General features: G+C 48.6%; 2 protein-coding genes across 2 annotated transcripts; both read left to right on the forward strand.

Moving 5' to 3' along the window:
- The first annotated feature begins 1713 nt into the window (after window positions 1-1713).
- On the forward strand, window positions 1714-6002 carry SEC11C (SEC11 homolog C, signal peptidase complex subunit). Its single transcript, XM_072359640.1, has 6 exons — window positions 1714-1912; window positions 2119-2228; window positions 3082-3231; window positions 4534-4653; window positions 5323-5380; window positions 5790-6002. Exons 1-6 carry the CDS (start codon window positions 1871-1873, stop codon window positions 5841-5843), a joined length of 534 nt encoding a protein of 177 aa, XP_072215741.1. The 5' UTR covers window positions 1714-1870; the 3' UTR covers window positions 5844-6002.
- A 6877-nt stretch (window positions 6003-12879) lies between these two features.
- GRP (gastrin releasing peptide) lies at window positions 12880-17526 on the forward strand. The gene is made up of 3 exons (XM_072359918.1): window positions 12880-13186; window positions 13854-14104; window positions 17309-17526. Exons 1-3 carry the CDS (start codon window positions 13036-13038, stop codon window positions 17360-17362), a joined length of 456 nt encoding a protein of 151 aa, XP_072216019.1. The 5' UTR covers window positions 12880-13035; the 3' UTR covers window positions 17363-17526.
- Window positions 17527-18776: the final 1250 nt, after the last annotated feature.

Raw genomic sequence — 18776 nt, forward strand, 5'->3', positions numbered from 1 at the left:
TTAGTTAACATGGATCAAATCATCTCTGATTGAGGCTCCAAGGGCCATCGCAGGTATGATTTCTTGGGCAGTGCTTTAGGCTCAGCTTTTGAAGCAAAAAGCAAAGCAAATGGATGCCATTATCAGCCTGAAATGCTGCTGATCTTCCCAGGTCAAAGCTACGGCAGGGAGAAAGGTACATGAAAGTTACAACTATTCCAAGACAGGATGATGAGAATAGAATCACAGCATCATAGAATCGCTCAGGTTGGAAATGACCTTAAAGATCATCACATCCAACCACAGCCTGACCATCCTACCCTAACTAACAACCCTCCGCCAAATCCTGCCCCTGAGCACCACATCCAAAGAAAGAGAGATAGAGAGGGCCACCACATCCCCTCATCCCAGGAACCTGGAGTGCACGTGGCCACAGCAACACAGAGACATTAACCCTCCTTGCACACAACCTGCTGATCCTGCTTTTCAGCTCAGTGCTCTCTCCCTGCCTCATCAAAACGCTGAAACCAATGCACACATCCCAGGCTGACCGAGGACAGCACTGTGTTCATTATGAACATGGGCCCAAGTTGCTTCCAAAGCACAGGCTTAAGGGAACTGCGCTCACCCCAGGTGGCTGCAAATGGAGCTTTCCTGTTAGCCAGCATTGCTCAGCTCAGGGACGAGGTGTGAGCTCTTTGCCAACACCCGGACTCTTTGAACACAAAGAGCCGTAACTCAAATATTTTTCTATAGGTAACACTCAGGTCCGGCTGTTTGCACAGGGCTGGTGGAACAGACAGAATGTCAAAGAGCTCCATTTTTTTCTGCGGAAGAAAAAAAAATGAGCATAAATTTTCTAACAGCCGAGCTCCCGAAAGAGCTGCTGTACAAACATGGAAAGCAAACAGAGAACAGAAAGATTCAAGGATACGTGTAACCTTGAATAGCCAAAACCATCCCAACAGGAGAGCAGCAGCCAGCAGCACAGCAGAGGGTGGAGGAGGAAGAAAAGCGCAGCCCTAACACGGATCCCTCAGCTTGCTAAGTGTGCTCTGAGCCCTGCAAGGCAGATCACAGCGATGCAAACCCCATTCATTGTCACTGCTTGTAATTGCCTGCCGCTGTTGGGGCTGAAGTCGGTCCTGCCACACTAACTCAGCGCAGCACTCACTGCAGGTAGAAGCACTGATGGGGCTAACATGGTGGGGCTAACATGGTGGGGCTAACAGGCACAGTTTGGCTCTCTGTTGGCCTTAATAAAGCAACCACCTGGGAGCGAAATGCACTTAGACAACAAGTAGCTCATACGATGTACTTTAATTAGCGGTTTTCTGGCATCTCTCAGCTGTATAAACACCAGTGAAGCGGTAAAGCCCCGTTCTCCTATAGCCCATCTCGGCTGTCACGGTTAAACACGGTATAAACCCTTCTGCCTTTTGGGGTAGGCAACAGCCCACCCACCAACCCCTCCTGCCGCCACGGCCGCCAATCCGCCGCGCCCACGCCACGAGAGCTGCCCGGCAGCCGCCTGACCCAGCCGGTGCGGCCCTGCAGGAGACCCCCCGCCGCGATGCTGCCCCGCGTACCGTCTCCATTCGCTCCACGCCGCCGCCCCCACCGCCCCTCGCCCCCAGCCCCCATTTCCCTCGGCCGACGGAGCGTCCGGCATATGTGCGGGCAGGCGGGGTCCTCGCGCTAGGACCCCCCGTTTCGCGGTGCATGCTGGGAATTGTAGTCCTCACGGTTCGCTCTAGACTAGGCGCGGTGTGGAACAAGAACTACAACTCCCGAAGAGCCGAGCGCTCCGGCTGTGGGAGCGGTAGTGCTGCGGGGCCTCGCTGGCGACCAGGGTTGCGAGGCGGGGATCGGCGCTTCGCCGCGGGCCGCCATGGATCTGTTCGGGGATCTGCGGCGTATGAACAAGCGGCAGGTACGGCGACATGGCGGTACGGCGGTACGGCGGCATGGAGGCCGGGCCGGGCGGGGATGGGGGGCGGCTGTCCGCGGGCTGGCGGCATCTCGGGGCCGGCATCGGTACGAGGCCTCGGCGCTGCGGCCCGTTGTTGTAGGCCGGAGTGAATGTAACCTGGTGTTAATGGGACTCTGTACTCATTAACGTGGTCTCGTCCCGTCTAGCTGTATTACCAGGTCCTGAACTTCGCCATGATCGTCTCCTCTGCCCTTATGATATGGAAAGGGCTCATCGTCATCACCGGCAGCGAGAGCCCCATCGTTGTGGTGCTCAGGTGGGTGACGGTGCCGCTCTCGGCCCTGCTGAAGGCCTCGGGCGCCTTCCCTGCAGGGCTGCATTGCACACACATAGAGCAGAGCTCCGTCCGTGCTCAGCAATGGGGCTGTCAGTGACGTGTATGGAGCAGCAGTGGTGTGAGACCTCGGTCTGTTGCCTTTAGGTGTAGAGCTTCTTTCTCAGTGGTAATTTCTGGTATTCAGGACCTGCAGCCCCCCGAGTGCTGTTCACATCAATGAAACTAAATGCATGTTCGTGGAAGGCTCAGCCTTATAGAAACAGAATGTGCATCAGTTAGGAATGATGCAGGAATAAACAGTGTTTTAATGGGAAAAGTCCACTGATTTGACCAGTGATTGGACCCGGAATCCTACCTTGAAGACTATTACCAAAATAACAGTGTTTGACTCTGGAAGAAAGGCATCAGTTTTTTGGATCCTTAATAGCAGTCAGTGATGTAAGAGCAAGCTGCACTCGGGTCAGATAAACTCTAGCCAGAGTATTTCCTGGGTTTCTGTGAAACACTTATTGGATTTTGCCTATTAGATTGATTGTCTTAACCTGAATGGCTCGTTTTGTTCCTTTGTTGGTGCTGTCACATTTCTGTAGAGCTTATTTATTACTTTCATTGAGGCAGTGAGAATGTCTTCTATGGACTGTCCCAGCCTGGGGCTCACTGGGGTTTGGGTTGTGTGTTAACTTGTCTACGTGGTATTCCTGAATGGGTGAAGCTACAGATTGCAGTTAGAATTATGGGTTTATATCTGAGAATGAAATGCTTGTTGTTTGCCTGGTTGTTCTCCTGTTTGCCATAGTGCTAATGAACTCTCTCCTTCTCTGTTTGTTTGTAGTGGCAGCATGGAGCCAGCTTTTCACAGGGGGGACCTCTTGTTCTTAACAAATTTCCACGATGACCCAATCAGAGCTGGTGAAATAGTCGTCTTCAAGGTGGAAGGCAGAGACATTCCGATCGTTCACAGAGTAATCAAAATTCATGAAAAGTAATGCAGTTTGGCGTTTTCCTTCTTTCTAAATGCAGTTTCTCTCACCACGACTTCCACTTAGTTTTCAATTTGGTAATATCTTGTGAAAAAGAGCAGTTGAGGATTTGCTTTAACATAAAGCTGGTCTCTAGGATGTGATCTGCTCCCATCCCTCAGCAAAATTACTAGGGTTCAAAGTGGGTCAGCGTATGCCACAGGGAGTTCTGTTGTTTTTACCCTTGTGGCCTCACACAATGAACAGTTCTTCCCAAGTGTAAGAGGCAGTTTTACTTTTTGCACAGTGAAAAGGTGGTGTGGATATATAGGAAGCACTGGAGTGTTTGCTCCTTAAGAGCTCTGGGTGAGCGTTGAACCAGAATCCTGCATGTGTCATCCATACATAGTGCTAGAAAGGGAACAAAACTTTACAGATTTTCTAATGCCAGCGGTTTAAATTATATCAAACAAAGTACAAAACACTATTTCCATTTGAAGCAGTGGGGAAAGGTTATTATATGGGTATGTTTAGGGTTGAAAATCTCTGTTGCTGCAAAAGGAATGAGCCTTCTTAATGGGGATATCAGCACTGATGGGCCCAGAGCACTGCATGCAGGATTTCCCATGCAGTAACAGCCCCACAGAATGTTTTGTCCACTTGATGATATTTAAAGACTGATTACGTGTATTTTATCTTCCCTTTTACAAATATCAAATGCAGCTGAGGTTTTGCTGTGTTGTTTAACTAAAGAGTAAGTGACCTGAAAGTGTGTTGCGGTGACAAAACATTGAGTTGGATGCAGATTTGCAACTGTGTTGAAGTGCCTTTGATTTTTATTAGCATCAGAGGAGGACTAAGCTAAATGTTGTGAGATCCTCCATTAAAGAAACACTGTCTCTTAGGGTTGGTTTTATGGTTGGTTGCTGTTTGTTTGTTTGTTTTTTTAATTAAAATTTATGTTCTCTTGCAAATACAGAAAATAGTATCTTTGGGGTTTGGTTTGGTTTTTCCCAGATCAGCAAATACAAACAGTAAAACTAAAAGATAGATTTAAGATGTTAAAATGAGCACCTTTCATATTCATCACTGACATCAGGGGACAGTCTAGGACTGTTTTATACAGCATCCCCTGTTGAAATTTGTTGTCTTTCAATAAAGGCTGTAATGTTAATGACTTAATGGGGCCTGTTAAATAAGCGGGAGTGGAAGTAAACATTGTTATCTAATCTTGTAGTACTTCCCGTTTCCATTGTGTGCTTTCAAGATGTTGATTGAAGTTTTCAAATTAAGTGGTTCAGTTTTATCACCTCGTTGCCTTTTAGAGAAAATGGGAACATCAAATTTCTGACCAAAGGTGATAACAATGAAGTCGATGATAGAGGCTTGTACAAAGAGGGACAGAACTGGTTAGAGAAGAAAGACGTTGTTGGGAGAGCAAGGGGGTAAGTAATGCAAAATGGCTGTGTTCTTTTTAACTAAAATAGAGAACGAGTGATGAACTTAAATCGATTCCGCTGGGTACAGAGTGGAAAGCATGGTATTTCTTTTAACTTCTTAAATAGGCTGGTAGTTCAGCTAACTCCACTGGAAAAGTTACTTGCTGCAATCTCCTTGCCGTTGTGGGGAGGGAATTAGTTTTGTTAAGAAGTATAACAAAAATAGTTCACCAATGAGTAACAGTCAACCAGTCAACCTTGCAACTGCTGGGAACTGCCAGGAAATGATTTCCACATCCCACAGTAATTTTGTGCAAGGTCTCAGCTTTTGTCCACTTCCCCACTTGAAAAGGGGTTTTTCCCAAACGATCTGTAGCTTCATGTAAGAAATATGTATTTGGAACACTCTTGCTTGGAGCCTTGTGCCATTTAAAGGTGCGTGTGTATTTTTAATGCTGTGAATAATATTTAGCAAGATGAAGCATTTGTGTGATGGAAGGAGTGGGGTCTGTGAGTTTGCTTCTGAATTTGTGTTGTCAGGCACTCATCATCTTTAAAGCCCTTGTTGTCTGAGTGTTTGTTTTCTCTGAAATCCATTATCTAACATTTTCTAGACCGAGTAACATTGAAACTCTTGAGGGTTAACTTTGCATTCATCTGTTCTGTCCATTACAGATTTTTGCCTTATGTTGGTATGGTGACTATAATAATGAATGACTATCCGAAATTCAAGGTATGTACACAGACAGTTTGAATACTTAAATGTAAAGCTATAAAATACCAAGTAAGGTAATAAGTAAAGAGTCTTGCTTATAATAATACTTGTAAATAGGCTTAGTTGTATCACTTGTTGCCTTATGTATAATGATTGTTCTCACGTCAGCTTGTCTGCGTTCTGTCAGAATGTGGTGTTTTTATTGATTTGGAAGCAGTTTACAGCTACCATGAGTTAAACACACAGTTGTAATGCTTATTTATGAAGAATTTGGTCACAGCGAAATATTGCTGCAATTCTGCAGGAACTGTAACTGCTCGTCTGCCACCTGTAATGTTGTAGAGGGCACGTTTTGAGCAGTTTGTAATGTCAGAACTTCTCTAAGGAGGAATTGTCATCATTCTCCATTCTGTATCTTCTTCTGCAGTATGCTCTTCTGGCAGTAATGGGAGCTTATGTACTGCTGAAACGGGAGTCCTGAGGCGCCAAAAAAAGTCAGCTTTCCAAGAATGACGTACAAAGTTGAATATATGGGGATAAAAAAGCATAATATATTTCAGATGTTTTAATTTCTGTCTACGGTTACAGAGCTGTGCAAACTTTTGTCTTGTCTAAATAAAGGGCGTTATTGATGAGTTAAGCTTTTGGCTCTTGGTTTATTACTGAGTGGCGTATTTACCACGTGAAATAAGTAGTGCTTCTAGTTGGCCTTTTGCAAAAGGAAGATACTGACCGTCCAGTGCTGGAGCAGCTCATGCACTCAATATGCTGTGGATGCAGTGCCCTCAGACTGTGGTGTGATGGAGGCTCTCCTTGCTTTCTCCTGCCTGCCTGTCCAGGTATTTTGCTGTTTCTGTTCCCAACCTTATGAGGTGTTCTGTCAGCACTTAGAAAGACACAGCATACATGTTGGAACAGGATGAGTTGTAGGAGCTTGGTCACACCAATACCTAAAGAAAACTATCTGGATATGACCTGGAGGAAGGAAAAATGACAAGAAAAACAATAAAACAGGAAGAAATTTTCACTCTGAATTGAGAAATAGAAACTTCTTTTCTCTGAACGTGAAACTTGCTCCTTCATGTTCTGGAGACGAAGAAGGGAAGGACCTGATTTTTTGGGTCACGACATGATTCTAGAATTCAGGCTGTTGACCTTCTTGCCTTTGTGTTTCTAGCTGTGAAATAAAGCCAACAATTTTTTTCCTGGGGCTTTACAGGTACCCAAATTACTAGATGAAAGGCACAGTTGTGTGCTCAGTAATATTACCAGTAAGGGAAAAGCATAACCCAGATTCCTGTTTTGAGGATGTGTTGTTCTGTCTATGACACCTGAAGAGTGTCAAATATAAAATTGATCTTTCGTTTTAAGCTAAGAACAGTCTTAAGTGAAGTGCTGGGTCTTCTTGGCTTCCAATGTCAGTATTGTACCCTCAACAAAGCAGAACTTGTTTTCTTTGCACGCTTTGTTTTTGTAGCTCTGATGAGGAACAGCATGATGCTTTTTTTCCTACGGAGTTTTGTTTCTTCTGTAATCCCTCACCTCTGCAGAAATACACCGTTATACAACAATGGCACCCCTTCTGCTCTAACTGAAAGGCAGGCAGCTGCTGGGTTCTTCCAAGTACTGTGCCTCTTTTGTGTCCTACTAAGCAGTTTTCACAACAAATTCTAATATAAAAATGAGTTATTCCATATCAATTTGTGTAGAATTAGAATTGAGTATAATAAAGAGCCTGTCAAGAGTAATGTAGTTACTCTTAATGCAGTCTTGCTGGAAGTGTGCCACCACGGTTAAATAAAAACACAGTAATTTGGGGGTTCAGTGTATGGGTGGTGTTCCTCAAATTAGAAGTTACTTCCACTCCCCTACAGTCGCAGTTCTAACTTTGAGAGTGGGACTTTGCACGCAGCTCTGATGATCAATTCATCCCATTTTGATAGGGATTTTGTGTTGAGGAAACACGAGTCGGCCAAAAAGAAGCCAGAATTAACTTAGCTGTGCTCAGAAGATTGTAATTCTGGAGAGAGAGAGGCTGCATCTCACTTTGACTCCCTGATAACCCCATCCTGTGGAACTGACTCGCATGGTAGGGTGAAATGCAGATGTACCCGCATTCCCTGCTCTTATTATACTGCCTTATACGTACCTGCTGTACCTGCTCTTCAGTGGTGTGCATGACAGCGCAGCTCCATTTACCTTCCTGATTTCAGCTGGGTACCTGGAGATCTGCTAATTGCATCCAAATAAGCAGCTTTTGTAAACTCTGTGCAGCTTGTTCGACCACGCAGCACAGCCAATCCACTTCTTGGCCTTTGGGGTCTGCTGGGTCTGAGGTGGAGGTGTTGAACTGGGACCAGTCTGAGAATAGGCCCTTTCCCAATGCCTGCCTCCAGAGGGCTTCATGTTAGTGTAGGAATGGGATGTCTGATGCTGATGACTTCTTGCTCCTCGCTGCATCCATTTGTTGAGGTATCTGAGAACTGAAAACCAGACTGCTACAACATGAGGGCCTGTAGTGCACCATTTAAACACCCACGTTCAGAGGAGCCAGTGCAATTTGGTTGGTTGTTCTCTGTTGGGTCTGTGAGTAGAGCAGACTCACCAAAGCACCTGGGAAAAAGAAAAGCAAATGCTGGCTAGCCTGAGAGATCCTCATATCCAGGGTGTTGCTGGAGAAGCAAAGAAACACCATAAGATAGGTCACTGGTAGCATCTGAAGCCATAAGGCACAGAGCTCTGTGGGCACCATGTGAACCCTTCCTTGCACTGAAGTTCTAGCTCACGGCAGTGAGCGGATGTGAAATGAAACCACCTGAGGGTTTAAGATGCCTTGCAGTGCCAAGGCCTTACATGGCTCCGTGAGAGCATTTGTGCTGTAATCATAGTGCTTCTGTCAATGCAGAATATGAAGCCTCTTTCTCAGCAGAGAGGAAGCGATGCTGTATATTAAGCCTGGTTAATCACGTCTCTTTTTCTCAGAGAAAAAAAATGCAAATGATGCAGCACATGCTTTTTGCAGAAGGAATGCTTTACACAATGCCAACAGCCTTGCTTTTCTGACTCGGAACACCAGTGCTGCTGACAGGGTTTACACCCAGGGGGAAATGCTTTCAGCACTCACCTCTTCACAGCGCAGAAAAGACAGCTCAGACTCCTCTTTGCCTTTTCTGTTAGTCACACATTGCTCTCTCTGTCTTTTCTTACTCAGTCAAGAGCCCCAAGCTGAGGGTGCTTTGAAAGGCAAAAAGGAGAGAAAGCAGAAAGCTGCTGTATGTCTGTCCTGCGATGGCTGTCAGTCCCACCAGGAGGAGATGGGGTGCCTACAGGACCAGCCCAGCCTTGTCAGATGGTCCTTTTCTCTCTGTGTTTAGTCAAGATAGTGAGCAACAAGTGATGAAAATGGTGCTTTCCTCTGCCTGTGTGGGCTTTATCAGTGTTTCTTTGAACATCTCGTGGGCCTAAAGCAAACAAAATGCAAAGGACAAAAAGTTAATGTTTCCCTGCTCTATAGCTTGGCTTAACTCAGCCTATTTCACCCCTCATGTCATTGCTTGTACTCCAGCACCTTGCTTTGGTACACAGAGACAACTCTGCTTCTCTATCGTCTGTGTATGGTGATGCTACCAGCAGAAACTGAAAACCTGTATGGGGTGTGTGTGTCACCTATAGAGATATATGAAAATCTGATGTGGATGTGGGTATCGTCCCCATTCTGAAGCCATCTGAAAACTGAACATACATCTGGATCTGAGTTTGACAAGCAAAGCTGCTCCGGACAAAGCTCCATTCTGTTTGTGATGATGTTAGGGCAGCAGCTTCCAGGACAGTGAAGGTCACACTGGCTGAACTGAAAGGTGTGTTTGGAAAGTGGGATGCCTGCAGGCCAGCTCCAGCATCTGCTACGTGGCTGGGGCTGTATGTGCCCCGAGGCCCAAGGAGCTGCACTGGCTCCTGCTTCCAAGGAACATCTTTTTGCAGCTGCTTCACTGCTGTGCTTTGTGGCTGGAGCCTGGGGCTTCCTTGCTCTGCACCTCCTGTCACCTCTGCTTGCACAGTGCTCTGCCTAGCAGCAACCCAGCCTTCTGCAATGAAGTTTCCTCCGTTTTAGTTTCTCAAACACAAACAGAACTTATGAATTCAGCACCAGCAGCTATATATGGAAGGAAGTTGGCACTTGGGAGGATTTGTTTCCTAGCAGCTGGAAGGTCCTAGCAGGTGAGACCTCCAGGTTCACTACTAGAGAGTCCAGCTTTTATACTGCTGATTAAACAAGCTTACATACCTCCAAGTATGGGAATACCTGATTTAGTTCTCCCTGTTTGGATCCTACCTCCAGCCTGGCCAAGGCTCAAGGAGGAACCAATGAGTTTGTGTACTACTGAGCCTTGACATCATGCCTCTAAACAAAGGAAGGTCAACGCATTTTCATAATGCCTTATCTAAGCTACATCTCTTGCTAATGAGACACCGTACCCAAGATATGTATTTTTCTAATGGTCATATCTATTTGGTTAATGACTGGATGCTGATGATGTGTAACGTGTTGTGAGATTCATCTAAAGGCCCACATTGGTTCAAGGCCTACAGTTCAAGCCTTAGTACTTCAGCATCACAAAGAGCGCCAAATTTCTTAAACTTCACCTTGTTAAATAAAGGCACACCACACCGTTCACTTCTGCAAAGCTGCGGGGCTCCTTTCACGGGAACATCAACAGGATGAAGCTCTTCACAATAAGGGCAGAGAGGCGGTGCTGCCCCATCCCTGCACACAGCCAAGGTCAGGCTGGGTGGGCTGTGAGCGCTGATGGAGCTGTGGGTGTCCCTGTGCATTGCACAGGGTGGGACCTGAGGGCCTTTAGGGGTCCTTTCCCATAGAGAAGGTTCTGTAGTTTTATGGATTGTCTGTTTGCAGAGCGCTGCCCCCCACCTCGCCCTGCACCATTCAGCATCTCCAACATTTGCAGAGCACTCCCCGGTGATGGCTCCGTTATTACACTGCTGATATGCTTAAACCCCTGTTTGCTCTGTACATACACCAGAGCTATCTGTAACGTCAGAACCGATACAAAAGGCGGTGAGAGGCGCAGCGTTTTTCTTTCGTCCCCCTTTTATTTCCATAAAATCTGATTCACTGATGGTCCACGTTTGTCTGAAATGCAAAGGATGCAAAATAAACAGCGGTGCTGTGAGAACAGCATTAAACCCAGTGATGCTTTCCACGCAGTCTCTCACTTTGACATGTGGGCAGATCAAGGAGAGCTGCTCCTTGAAACTCACATACAAGTAGATGTTACTGGGTTCCTTCTTTGGGGCAGAAGAGTATCCCATAGGACTCAGTCCCCCCACCTGTTCTCATTGACTTTCAGGATGACTGTAAGGCTAAAAAAAGGCAGGCAGGCCTTCAGAGTTGCTTCCATTTTGCACAACTTTTGGTTTTCTCTTCCAAAAAGACCCAAACCCCTCAAGTGGAGTTTTTGTTGCTGGCTTACTCAGCTGAATGCCTGAGGAACATCAACAGATGTCTGTATTAGTGTCTTGACAGAGAAAAAAAACACACCTTAAACCCTACTTTGATTCCCCCCTGCAGATCATTACTTTTCACCATAAATGTAATGACCTACAGGGAAACAAATTAAGACCAGAAGACAAGATATAAAAACAGAAGTGCTCCAGGAGCAGCCTCGAAGCAGAGCAACCCAAGGCAATGTGAAGTGAGACCCAATGTGAGAGCACATAACATGTGGGATGAACACGGACGTGTCCTGCACATGCAAAGTATGAGAAAGGTGCAGCCGCTGTGGCTGAGGAAAGCCAAATGCTCTGCTTTAATGCTGTTGTTTTTCTGAAAATAAACTTATTTTCCCCCCTTTTTCCTGAATTTTCCACTTCCTGGCTTGAATGGAGATGAGCAATTGGGATGTCCCACGGACGGCGATGCTGTCACTCAGCACAGAGCACTTGTTTTCCATAGCCGTGATGCACAGTGAAACTCCTGACTGAGGCATGAGAATACCATTGTAAATTAAACAAGAATGCGTAATGAATAACCAAAATGAAAGAGTGAATCACATGAAGCGATAAAAGGAGATGCAATAAACAGAGACTAAACAAGGGAACAATTTAGCTCATACAGTAGGGTACACGACTGACTTCAGAAGTGCTTGAGCCGGATAATCTGCCCAGTAATTGCGTTACTTTACATCCATGGCAGCTTCCAGCAGGAAGCACTGTGGGTACGGCTTGGTGCAGCCCTGTGGGGTCAGCTGAAGGACCTGGCAATGCCTCGCAGTCAGCTCTGTTAACAGCATCTCCAACCTGATGACGTTTCTCCAGACGCAGAATCGCCACACCAACCAATTCCACGTGGCTTCACCCCTGTGGCCCGTTCCCCTCGGGGACAAGCAGCACATCAGGGCTGCACTTCCTTCTGACACTCATCCACCTTCACTCCACTGAGGCCTCTTTGAAGTGTTTTTGTGTTCTGCCTCTTGGTGGCCTTTACAGCCCTCTGTCATCCCCTTCAAGGATTCACCCACCCTCTCCTTCTGGCTCTCAGCAGGGTGGAAATCTTTCCATTCATTAACACAGCTGCCCAGCTCTGGAACATCACGAGGAGAAAGTGCTGCAAACCCGAGTTATGTTCATAAATACCCGAAGCAGTAACTTCAGGTGATACTGGAAATTAAACTCTTTGCCTCGGTGCTTAAAGTCACTTTCTGTTTTGAGTTTGGTCATTTTCCAGTTCGCTTTTACTCTGAAGAAGATAGGATTCATTTTGACTTTTGTCTTCTTCCTGCAATGGAGATGTCACCCGGCTCCCCGCACCAGGACGTGATGATGGCACTTTGCTTTAGGGTGTAAATTAGTACCTACACATGAGAACCTGCGCCGACGACGGTAAAACCGCACCGTGCTACGGCCATCCCCCAGCCCATTTCCTCTCACCCCCGTGTCCCATTCTGGGTCCCTGCAGCAAAGCCCCCCAGCCGCTGCCGGCCCCGCGCCCTCCGAAGGGACCCGAGGGGAAAACCCACTGCTAGGGAGTTTCTGTTTTGCAAACAAAACTGCTGGTAAAAACGGCCCCGAGCGCCGTTTTGGGAGGTGTCTCCATTAGAACGAGAGCTGCCACAGCCCGGCTGCCTGCGGAACGCGGGGACACCCCGGAGCGCCGACGGCACCGGGACAGCGAGCCCAGGGCCCGGCGGGGAGGGAAGAGCGGCACCGGGAGGGACGAGCGGCACCGGGACGGCCGTCGGGCAGCACGTGCGGCGGGTGGGAGGCAGCGCTGGGGCTGAGCTCGGGGACGGAACCCCACCGCCTCCCCCCGCCGGGAGCCCTCCGGGGCGGGGAGGCGGGCGGGGGGGTCCGGGCTGCTCGCGGAGGCACCCGCCCCCGCCGGAGGCAGGACGGCGGCACGGGGGGCCGGGGGCGGCCGCAGCCCCGGCCCCGTGAGGAGGCGTCAGGCGCCGGAGCTCCGCTCGCGCCCGGTCCCGGTTCCGTATAAATGGGGGTCGGCGGCTGCAGCGGCGGCAGCGCTCGTCCCAGCCGCAGCCAGAGCCGGAGCGCGAAGCCGGGCGGGGGCCGGCCCGCAGCGAAGTGCGGCTCGACGGCGGTGCGGGCAGGGAAGCGGCACCGGCACCGGCACGGGCAGGGGAAGCGGCACCGGCAGGATGGGCGGCGGCGGCCCCCGGCGGACCGGCGCGCTGCCGCTGCTGGCTCTGCTGGCTTTGCTGGCTGCTCAGGGCGGAGCGGCCCCGCTGCAGCCCGGCGGCTCCCCCGCGCTCACCAAGATCTACCCCCGCGGCAGCCACTGGGCTGTGGGTAAGTCTCCGTGCCGCCCCCCGCGCTCCGCTGGCCGCTCCGGGGGCTCCGTGCTGCCCGCGGGCCGCTCGCTGCCGCCGTCGGGTCTTCTTACCGGCTCTCTCCCGGGTGCTCCGGGCGGGCTGTGGATGCACGGGGCGAGTTCCCACATCCGACATCAAGGCATGAGAAGTCTGAACTTTCAGCTTCTCCACCCACAACTTCCTTGTTCCACCAGTTCTAACCAGGTGCTTCTCCCTAGTTCCCGGCAAAATGCTTGGTTCTCTCTGTCCGGTTTGTAGCAGCGTTCCCATTGCCCATGTATGAAATCAGTTGTGTGTAACACTGACAACACCTTCACTACCTGCTGTGCTTCAGTTTTGACATCTCCCTTCCCTTCCCTTCCCTTCCCTTCCCTTCCCTTCCCTTCCCTTCCCTTCCCTTCCCTTCCCTTCCCTTCCCTTCCCTTCCCTTCCCTTCCCTTCCCTTCCCTTCCCTTCCCTTCCCTTCCCTTCCCTTCCCTTCCCTTCCCTTCCCTTCCCTTCCCTTCCCTTCCCTTCCCTTCCCTTCCCTTCCCTTCCTTTCCCTTCCTCCCCCCCCTCCATGCCATCCTAGCTGATGTTTGAACTCTTAAAGCCATGTTTTGCCTGTTTGGATGGATTTCATGCCGCAGTCCTTGTTCTTCCAGGGCATTTAATGGGGAAAAAGAGCACTGGGGATATTCCTTATGCATATGAAGAAGAAAACAAGAACTCATTTTCAGCATCACCTGAAAATATCAAGCAGATGGATGACTATCTGCAGCGGGAAGAAATGTCCAAACATTTGCTTCAGCTGCTGGAAGGGAATGAAAATAAAAGTGCTCACTTCTCGAAAGGAGGGCTTCCCTGGCACACCAGGAACTCTTGGGAGACAGATGACAGCAGCAGCTGGAAAGATGTAAGTAAGACAAGATGTGTAAACACATTCCTTACAGACACCTTTTGTTTTAAAGTGGTATACCAGCTCCATCTGACTCCTGCATTGTCCTGAGTGTTATGTGTCTAACATGGCAATTATTTGTTAAAGCAGGATTTTGCTCTTGATTAGGGATCGTTGGTCACATACAGCGTGCTTTATGAACTGATTTGCAGTTGGACATAAACTCAACAAGTGTTCTGCAGGTCTCAGTGTCCGGATTCCCTTCCAGCTCCCTGGTTGTTAACATTTTTTTTTTCTCTTTTCTGGCACTTTTTGTCAGCAGCAAGTTCTGTGTCAACCCAGCAGAACCCAGCTGGTGTGAAAAACAAGTGTGCACGCAGGGAGAAGGCAAAGAGCACCCTGTATAAAGCTGCCCCACATGGGCTGTGTGTTCTGGCTGCTGTTACCTGCTCTGGCTTCTGAGGTGCCTCATCCTGGAGCAGAGCAGCTCCCAGCTCTGTCCTCAGTGCACCCAAATCCCTTCCCCAGGCATCAGTGTGTCTGTCTGATGATGCTGACCGCTGCTGTGGTCATGTTTGGTCCCACAGAATCGATCTCTGCCTTCAGGCGAGCTTTAATGCACGCCATCATTAATCCAACCTCTTCTTCCCTTAAGCAATGGTGCGTATGAGTGCCAGTTCATGGGATACGGCTTTGGTACAGATTCATACCTATTCCTCTGGCTTTGGTACAGATTCATGCCTATTCCTCTGGAAAATCCCGTGAAATGTACTCAGAAAGATGTTGGTGAGGTTTTACAGAAGGTAACGGAGATCCAAAAGAAGGCTTGCAGAACTTACAGCACAACTCCTTTCCTTGTAAAGCATCAGGTTCCAGGATGGTGATGGAGCTGCACGGTTCCTTTGAGCAGCATTGAAATGGTATAGAAAGGGTGACGCACACTGTTAAAGGTGTTGGTAAGAAGGGTTTTTCTTCCCATCTCCTTCAGCAGTGCATATTCCTGAGCTAACTTCGCCCTGCTCTCCCTCCTGAATTCCCAGCGCGCTGAAATCATTGCTGCTGACTTGAGGAAGGATAAAGATTTACTCATTAAATTAAGCTGTGATTTAAGTCTCTTACAGCACTGATGTGAACGCTGTCTGTGTGTTTGTTTCTGGCTGTGGCTTTATGACAGTGATGTTTAAAATAACTGTGATTGATACGGTCTAGAAAGGAAAAGCTGTTTGTCTCCTCCTCAGTTCTGCAGTGTGCAGCTCTGTAATCCAGTTAGACAAACTCCATTATGCTATACGGAGAGGGAAGTATTTTTACTTCTAAAAGCATCTGGTAATAAATCGTACTTAAATGGCCAGATGTTGCCCTTATTGAATTCTATTCACATCTGTGTGCTTTTGCTCTAAATTAATATCCACCTTTTTCTCTTCTTTTTATTTTAATTTATTTTTTGGTCATACACTGAATGTATGTGTGGAATAGTAATGGAGTAATAACAAATGCGTGGAATAACATTGCCTTAAATCTCCAGAATTATCAAATGAGGGGCAAAATAAATCACATTTCCCATGATACATGACCAGCAGCAGAGCCTCGTTTTGCCATAGAACCTTTAACTTCCAATGTGCAAAGTTATTTTGTCTCTCTCCTACCCCATTCTCTCCTCTTGCTGGATGCAAACACCCGACTGCACGCAGCCCAGAGTGAACAGGATGCACCGTGCTTCCATCAGCTTCCAAAAGCAAAACCCCAGCACTCAAAAATCAAACCGTCCCTCTGCTGAGGTCTGCCTTCCAGGTGCAGAAGGTCTGAAGGCCAAAAGCGACGTGCTTTGATGTGTGCTCAGATGCTGTCCCGGGGGATGTGGTGCAGTGGGATATGCTGGCAGTGTTGGACTGGATGGTCTCAGAGCTCTTTTTCAGCCTTGGTGAATTTGCGATCCTTTCCTAAACATTTAAATAATGATTGCTGTTATTTTTTCTTTACCAATGAAGCTATGTGGAGGCAAATTCTGGTAGATAGGAAATTCAGCCATATGTGTACATGGTGACATGAGAGCATAGGTGACTTCTGGATTTCTGTACTGTAGATCTCTCCGGGTATGAGGGGTTCCACCTTGCACACACTTAGCCCAAACTCTTCCTGTTAATGTTCTGTGGAGGTGCCTGCCTATGGTGGCTGGGAGTCAGGTGGCTGGTTAAACTGATAGTGATGGGGTAGTGATTATGGGATGTTTGCATTTGGCTCTCAGTGCTTTTCCAGCCGTAATGTGTTTGAAACAGAAACTGGCTGTGAGAGGAAGCAGACCCTGTGTTTGGAATTGGCTCACTGTGAAACTGCCCCAATGGGAGGTACTGAAATGTGAGCAAGAGTGTTTTGTGAGCTCTGCTGTGCAGCGATGAAATACCTTCCCTGGGACCAAATAGTGACCAGGGCAGCTGCAAGCAGGGAGCAGTGCTGTGGTGCTGAGCACAGGGAGCTGCTGTGCCCATCCTCTGAACATCACCGAGGGCAGACCCTGTTGGGAAGGGCTCTGTTCCATGGACTCTTTCAAGTTTCACCAGTGCAGGTTTTGAATCTAGAATCATAGATTGGAAGTTACTGAAGCCAAAGGCTGCAGCAGTAAATTCAGGTCTGCCCTTCAGGTAACTCAACTCAGAGCCTTGGATGTGAGCTCATTTGCTCTGAGCATTATCTACTGTCAGTGCTCATGCTGTGCTGTTCAGTTCTCGAGAACAGCAATAAGAAGAAAACCATTTCTGAAAGACCAAAACACAGTAGGATGAGTATCAAAACAGTCTAAATGGGAGAGAACTGAGCAATTCAGCTGCAGGTGGAGGACCTGAGTTCCATCCTTGTGCCTTCACATAGCAGTGGGCAAAAGGAAGACTTTGCCTGCTCTTCATTCCGTGAGTAAATTGCAATTGAAATACTAAAGATCAGAAAGGAAATCTGTCCTGCAAGCTGGCCTTGGTGTAAGAGTAAGTTGGAAAATGAGCTTTAAGCTGTTCCTGTGTCTTGGCTTTTCAACAGTAATGAGGCATTATATCAACGAGATGGCAGACAGAGTTCCCTGGGAAATGACTTTCCTCTTACTTTGCCGATTGGTTATTAAGCTGATCAAGACAAATTATGCCTTTCTGTATATGAGGCTGATGAGCTTAGAGAGTAGCTTCTGCCAGGCCTGCTCTATAAATGCCATTTTCTCTCTCTCTCTCTTTTTATCAGATGATGGAGTATCTGCTTCAGGTTGTGAATATGAAGGAGAGCACTCCGAGCTGAAAGAAAGTCTCTAAACGTGAAGAACTGGAACACTTCCCATAAGAGACTTACGTTTCACAAGCACTTGATTGTATCAGATAATCAGCGAGGTTTCTTTCCTGTAAACAAGATTTCCGTTGTGTAAGATACCTAAATACACGTATTCTTCTATGTTTCGGCAACGATCACGCTCCCTACTTCATTTCCTACTTCATTAGCCCCTCTTGGTCCGGTCGGACACCGCACGGCGTCCCGGTGCTGCAGCAGATGGCGCTGATGGAACGGGCCGTGCGGGCTCTCCCGCTGTGCCCGCTTTGACCGCCAGGGGGCGCCGCAGCACCGCGGTTACGGTGCCTGCAGCGCACCGGGACCCCCGCAGCTCCATCAGCTGCTCAGCGCCTCCATCGAGCCTGACCTTGGGATGGGGCACCACCACCTCTCCGGGCACTCAGTTCCTCACCACCCTCAATGTGAAAGACTTCTTTTGTATATCCAACCTAAATCTGCCCTCTTTAAGCTTGAAGCCACTTCCCCTTGTTCTGTCACCGCAGACCCTGTTAATGAGTCCGTCCCTTTCTTTCCTGCAGCTCCCCTTTAGGGAGAGGGTTTCCCTGGAGCCTTCTGTTCTCGATGTTGCACAGCCCCAGCTCTCAGTCTGTCCTCATAGGAGATGTGTTCCATCTCTGGGATCATTTCTGTGTCCCTCCTCTGGATGTGCTCCACATCTCTCCTGCACTGAGCACTCCCCATCTGCTTGCAGCACTCCAGTGCAGAGCAGAGGGGCAGATCTCCCCTGCTGGCCACCCTGCTTTGGATGCAGCCTGGGATACAGTTGGCTTTCTGGGCTGCGAGGGAACACTGCTGGTTCATGTCCAGCTGCTGTCCACCAATGCCCCAGGTCCTTTTTGGCAGGGCTGTGCTCCATCCTTACATCCCCCAGCTGGGACTGATGGTGCAGGTTGCCAGAACCCAAATGCACTCCTTGCACTTGGCTTTATAGAACCTCATACAGTTTGCATGGGCTCACTGCTCAGCCTGCCCAGGTCCCTCTGTATGGCATCCTGTCCCTTGGGATTGTTGGCATCACACAGCTGGGTGCCACCCACAAACTGCTGAGGGTGTGCTCTGTTTCTCTGCACGTAGGGTGGCACTCTGTTCAACACACTGCAGGATGCTGGGTGTGATGTGACACGGAGGGACATAGCAGACATGTGCCCATGGCAGCTGTGTGGCTGCAGGACCACGAAGCCCTGAACAGCCATGCATGCAGACTGCCATGCAGGCCGTGCTAGGACTGCATCCTCTGTGCTCACTGCACTGCTCCCTCCCATAAACCAGCAGCCTGAGCTGCAGCTCTGCTTCCTCCTAACGCCATCCAAATCCATGCTGCCCATCACTGCTCTCCCCCGGATGCCCCAACCTGCTGATTTTAACC

Source organism: Excalfactoria chinensis, chromosome Z, assembly GCF_039878825.1.
Source record: "Excalfactoria chinensis isolate bCotChi1 chromosome Z, bCotChi1.hap2, whole genome shotgun sequence".
In the NCBI taxonomy this organism is placed as follows: Eukaryota; Metazoa; Chordata; class Aves; order Galliformes; family Phasianidae; genus Excalfactoria; species Excalfactoria chinensis.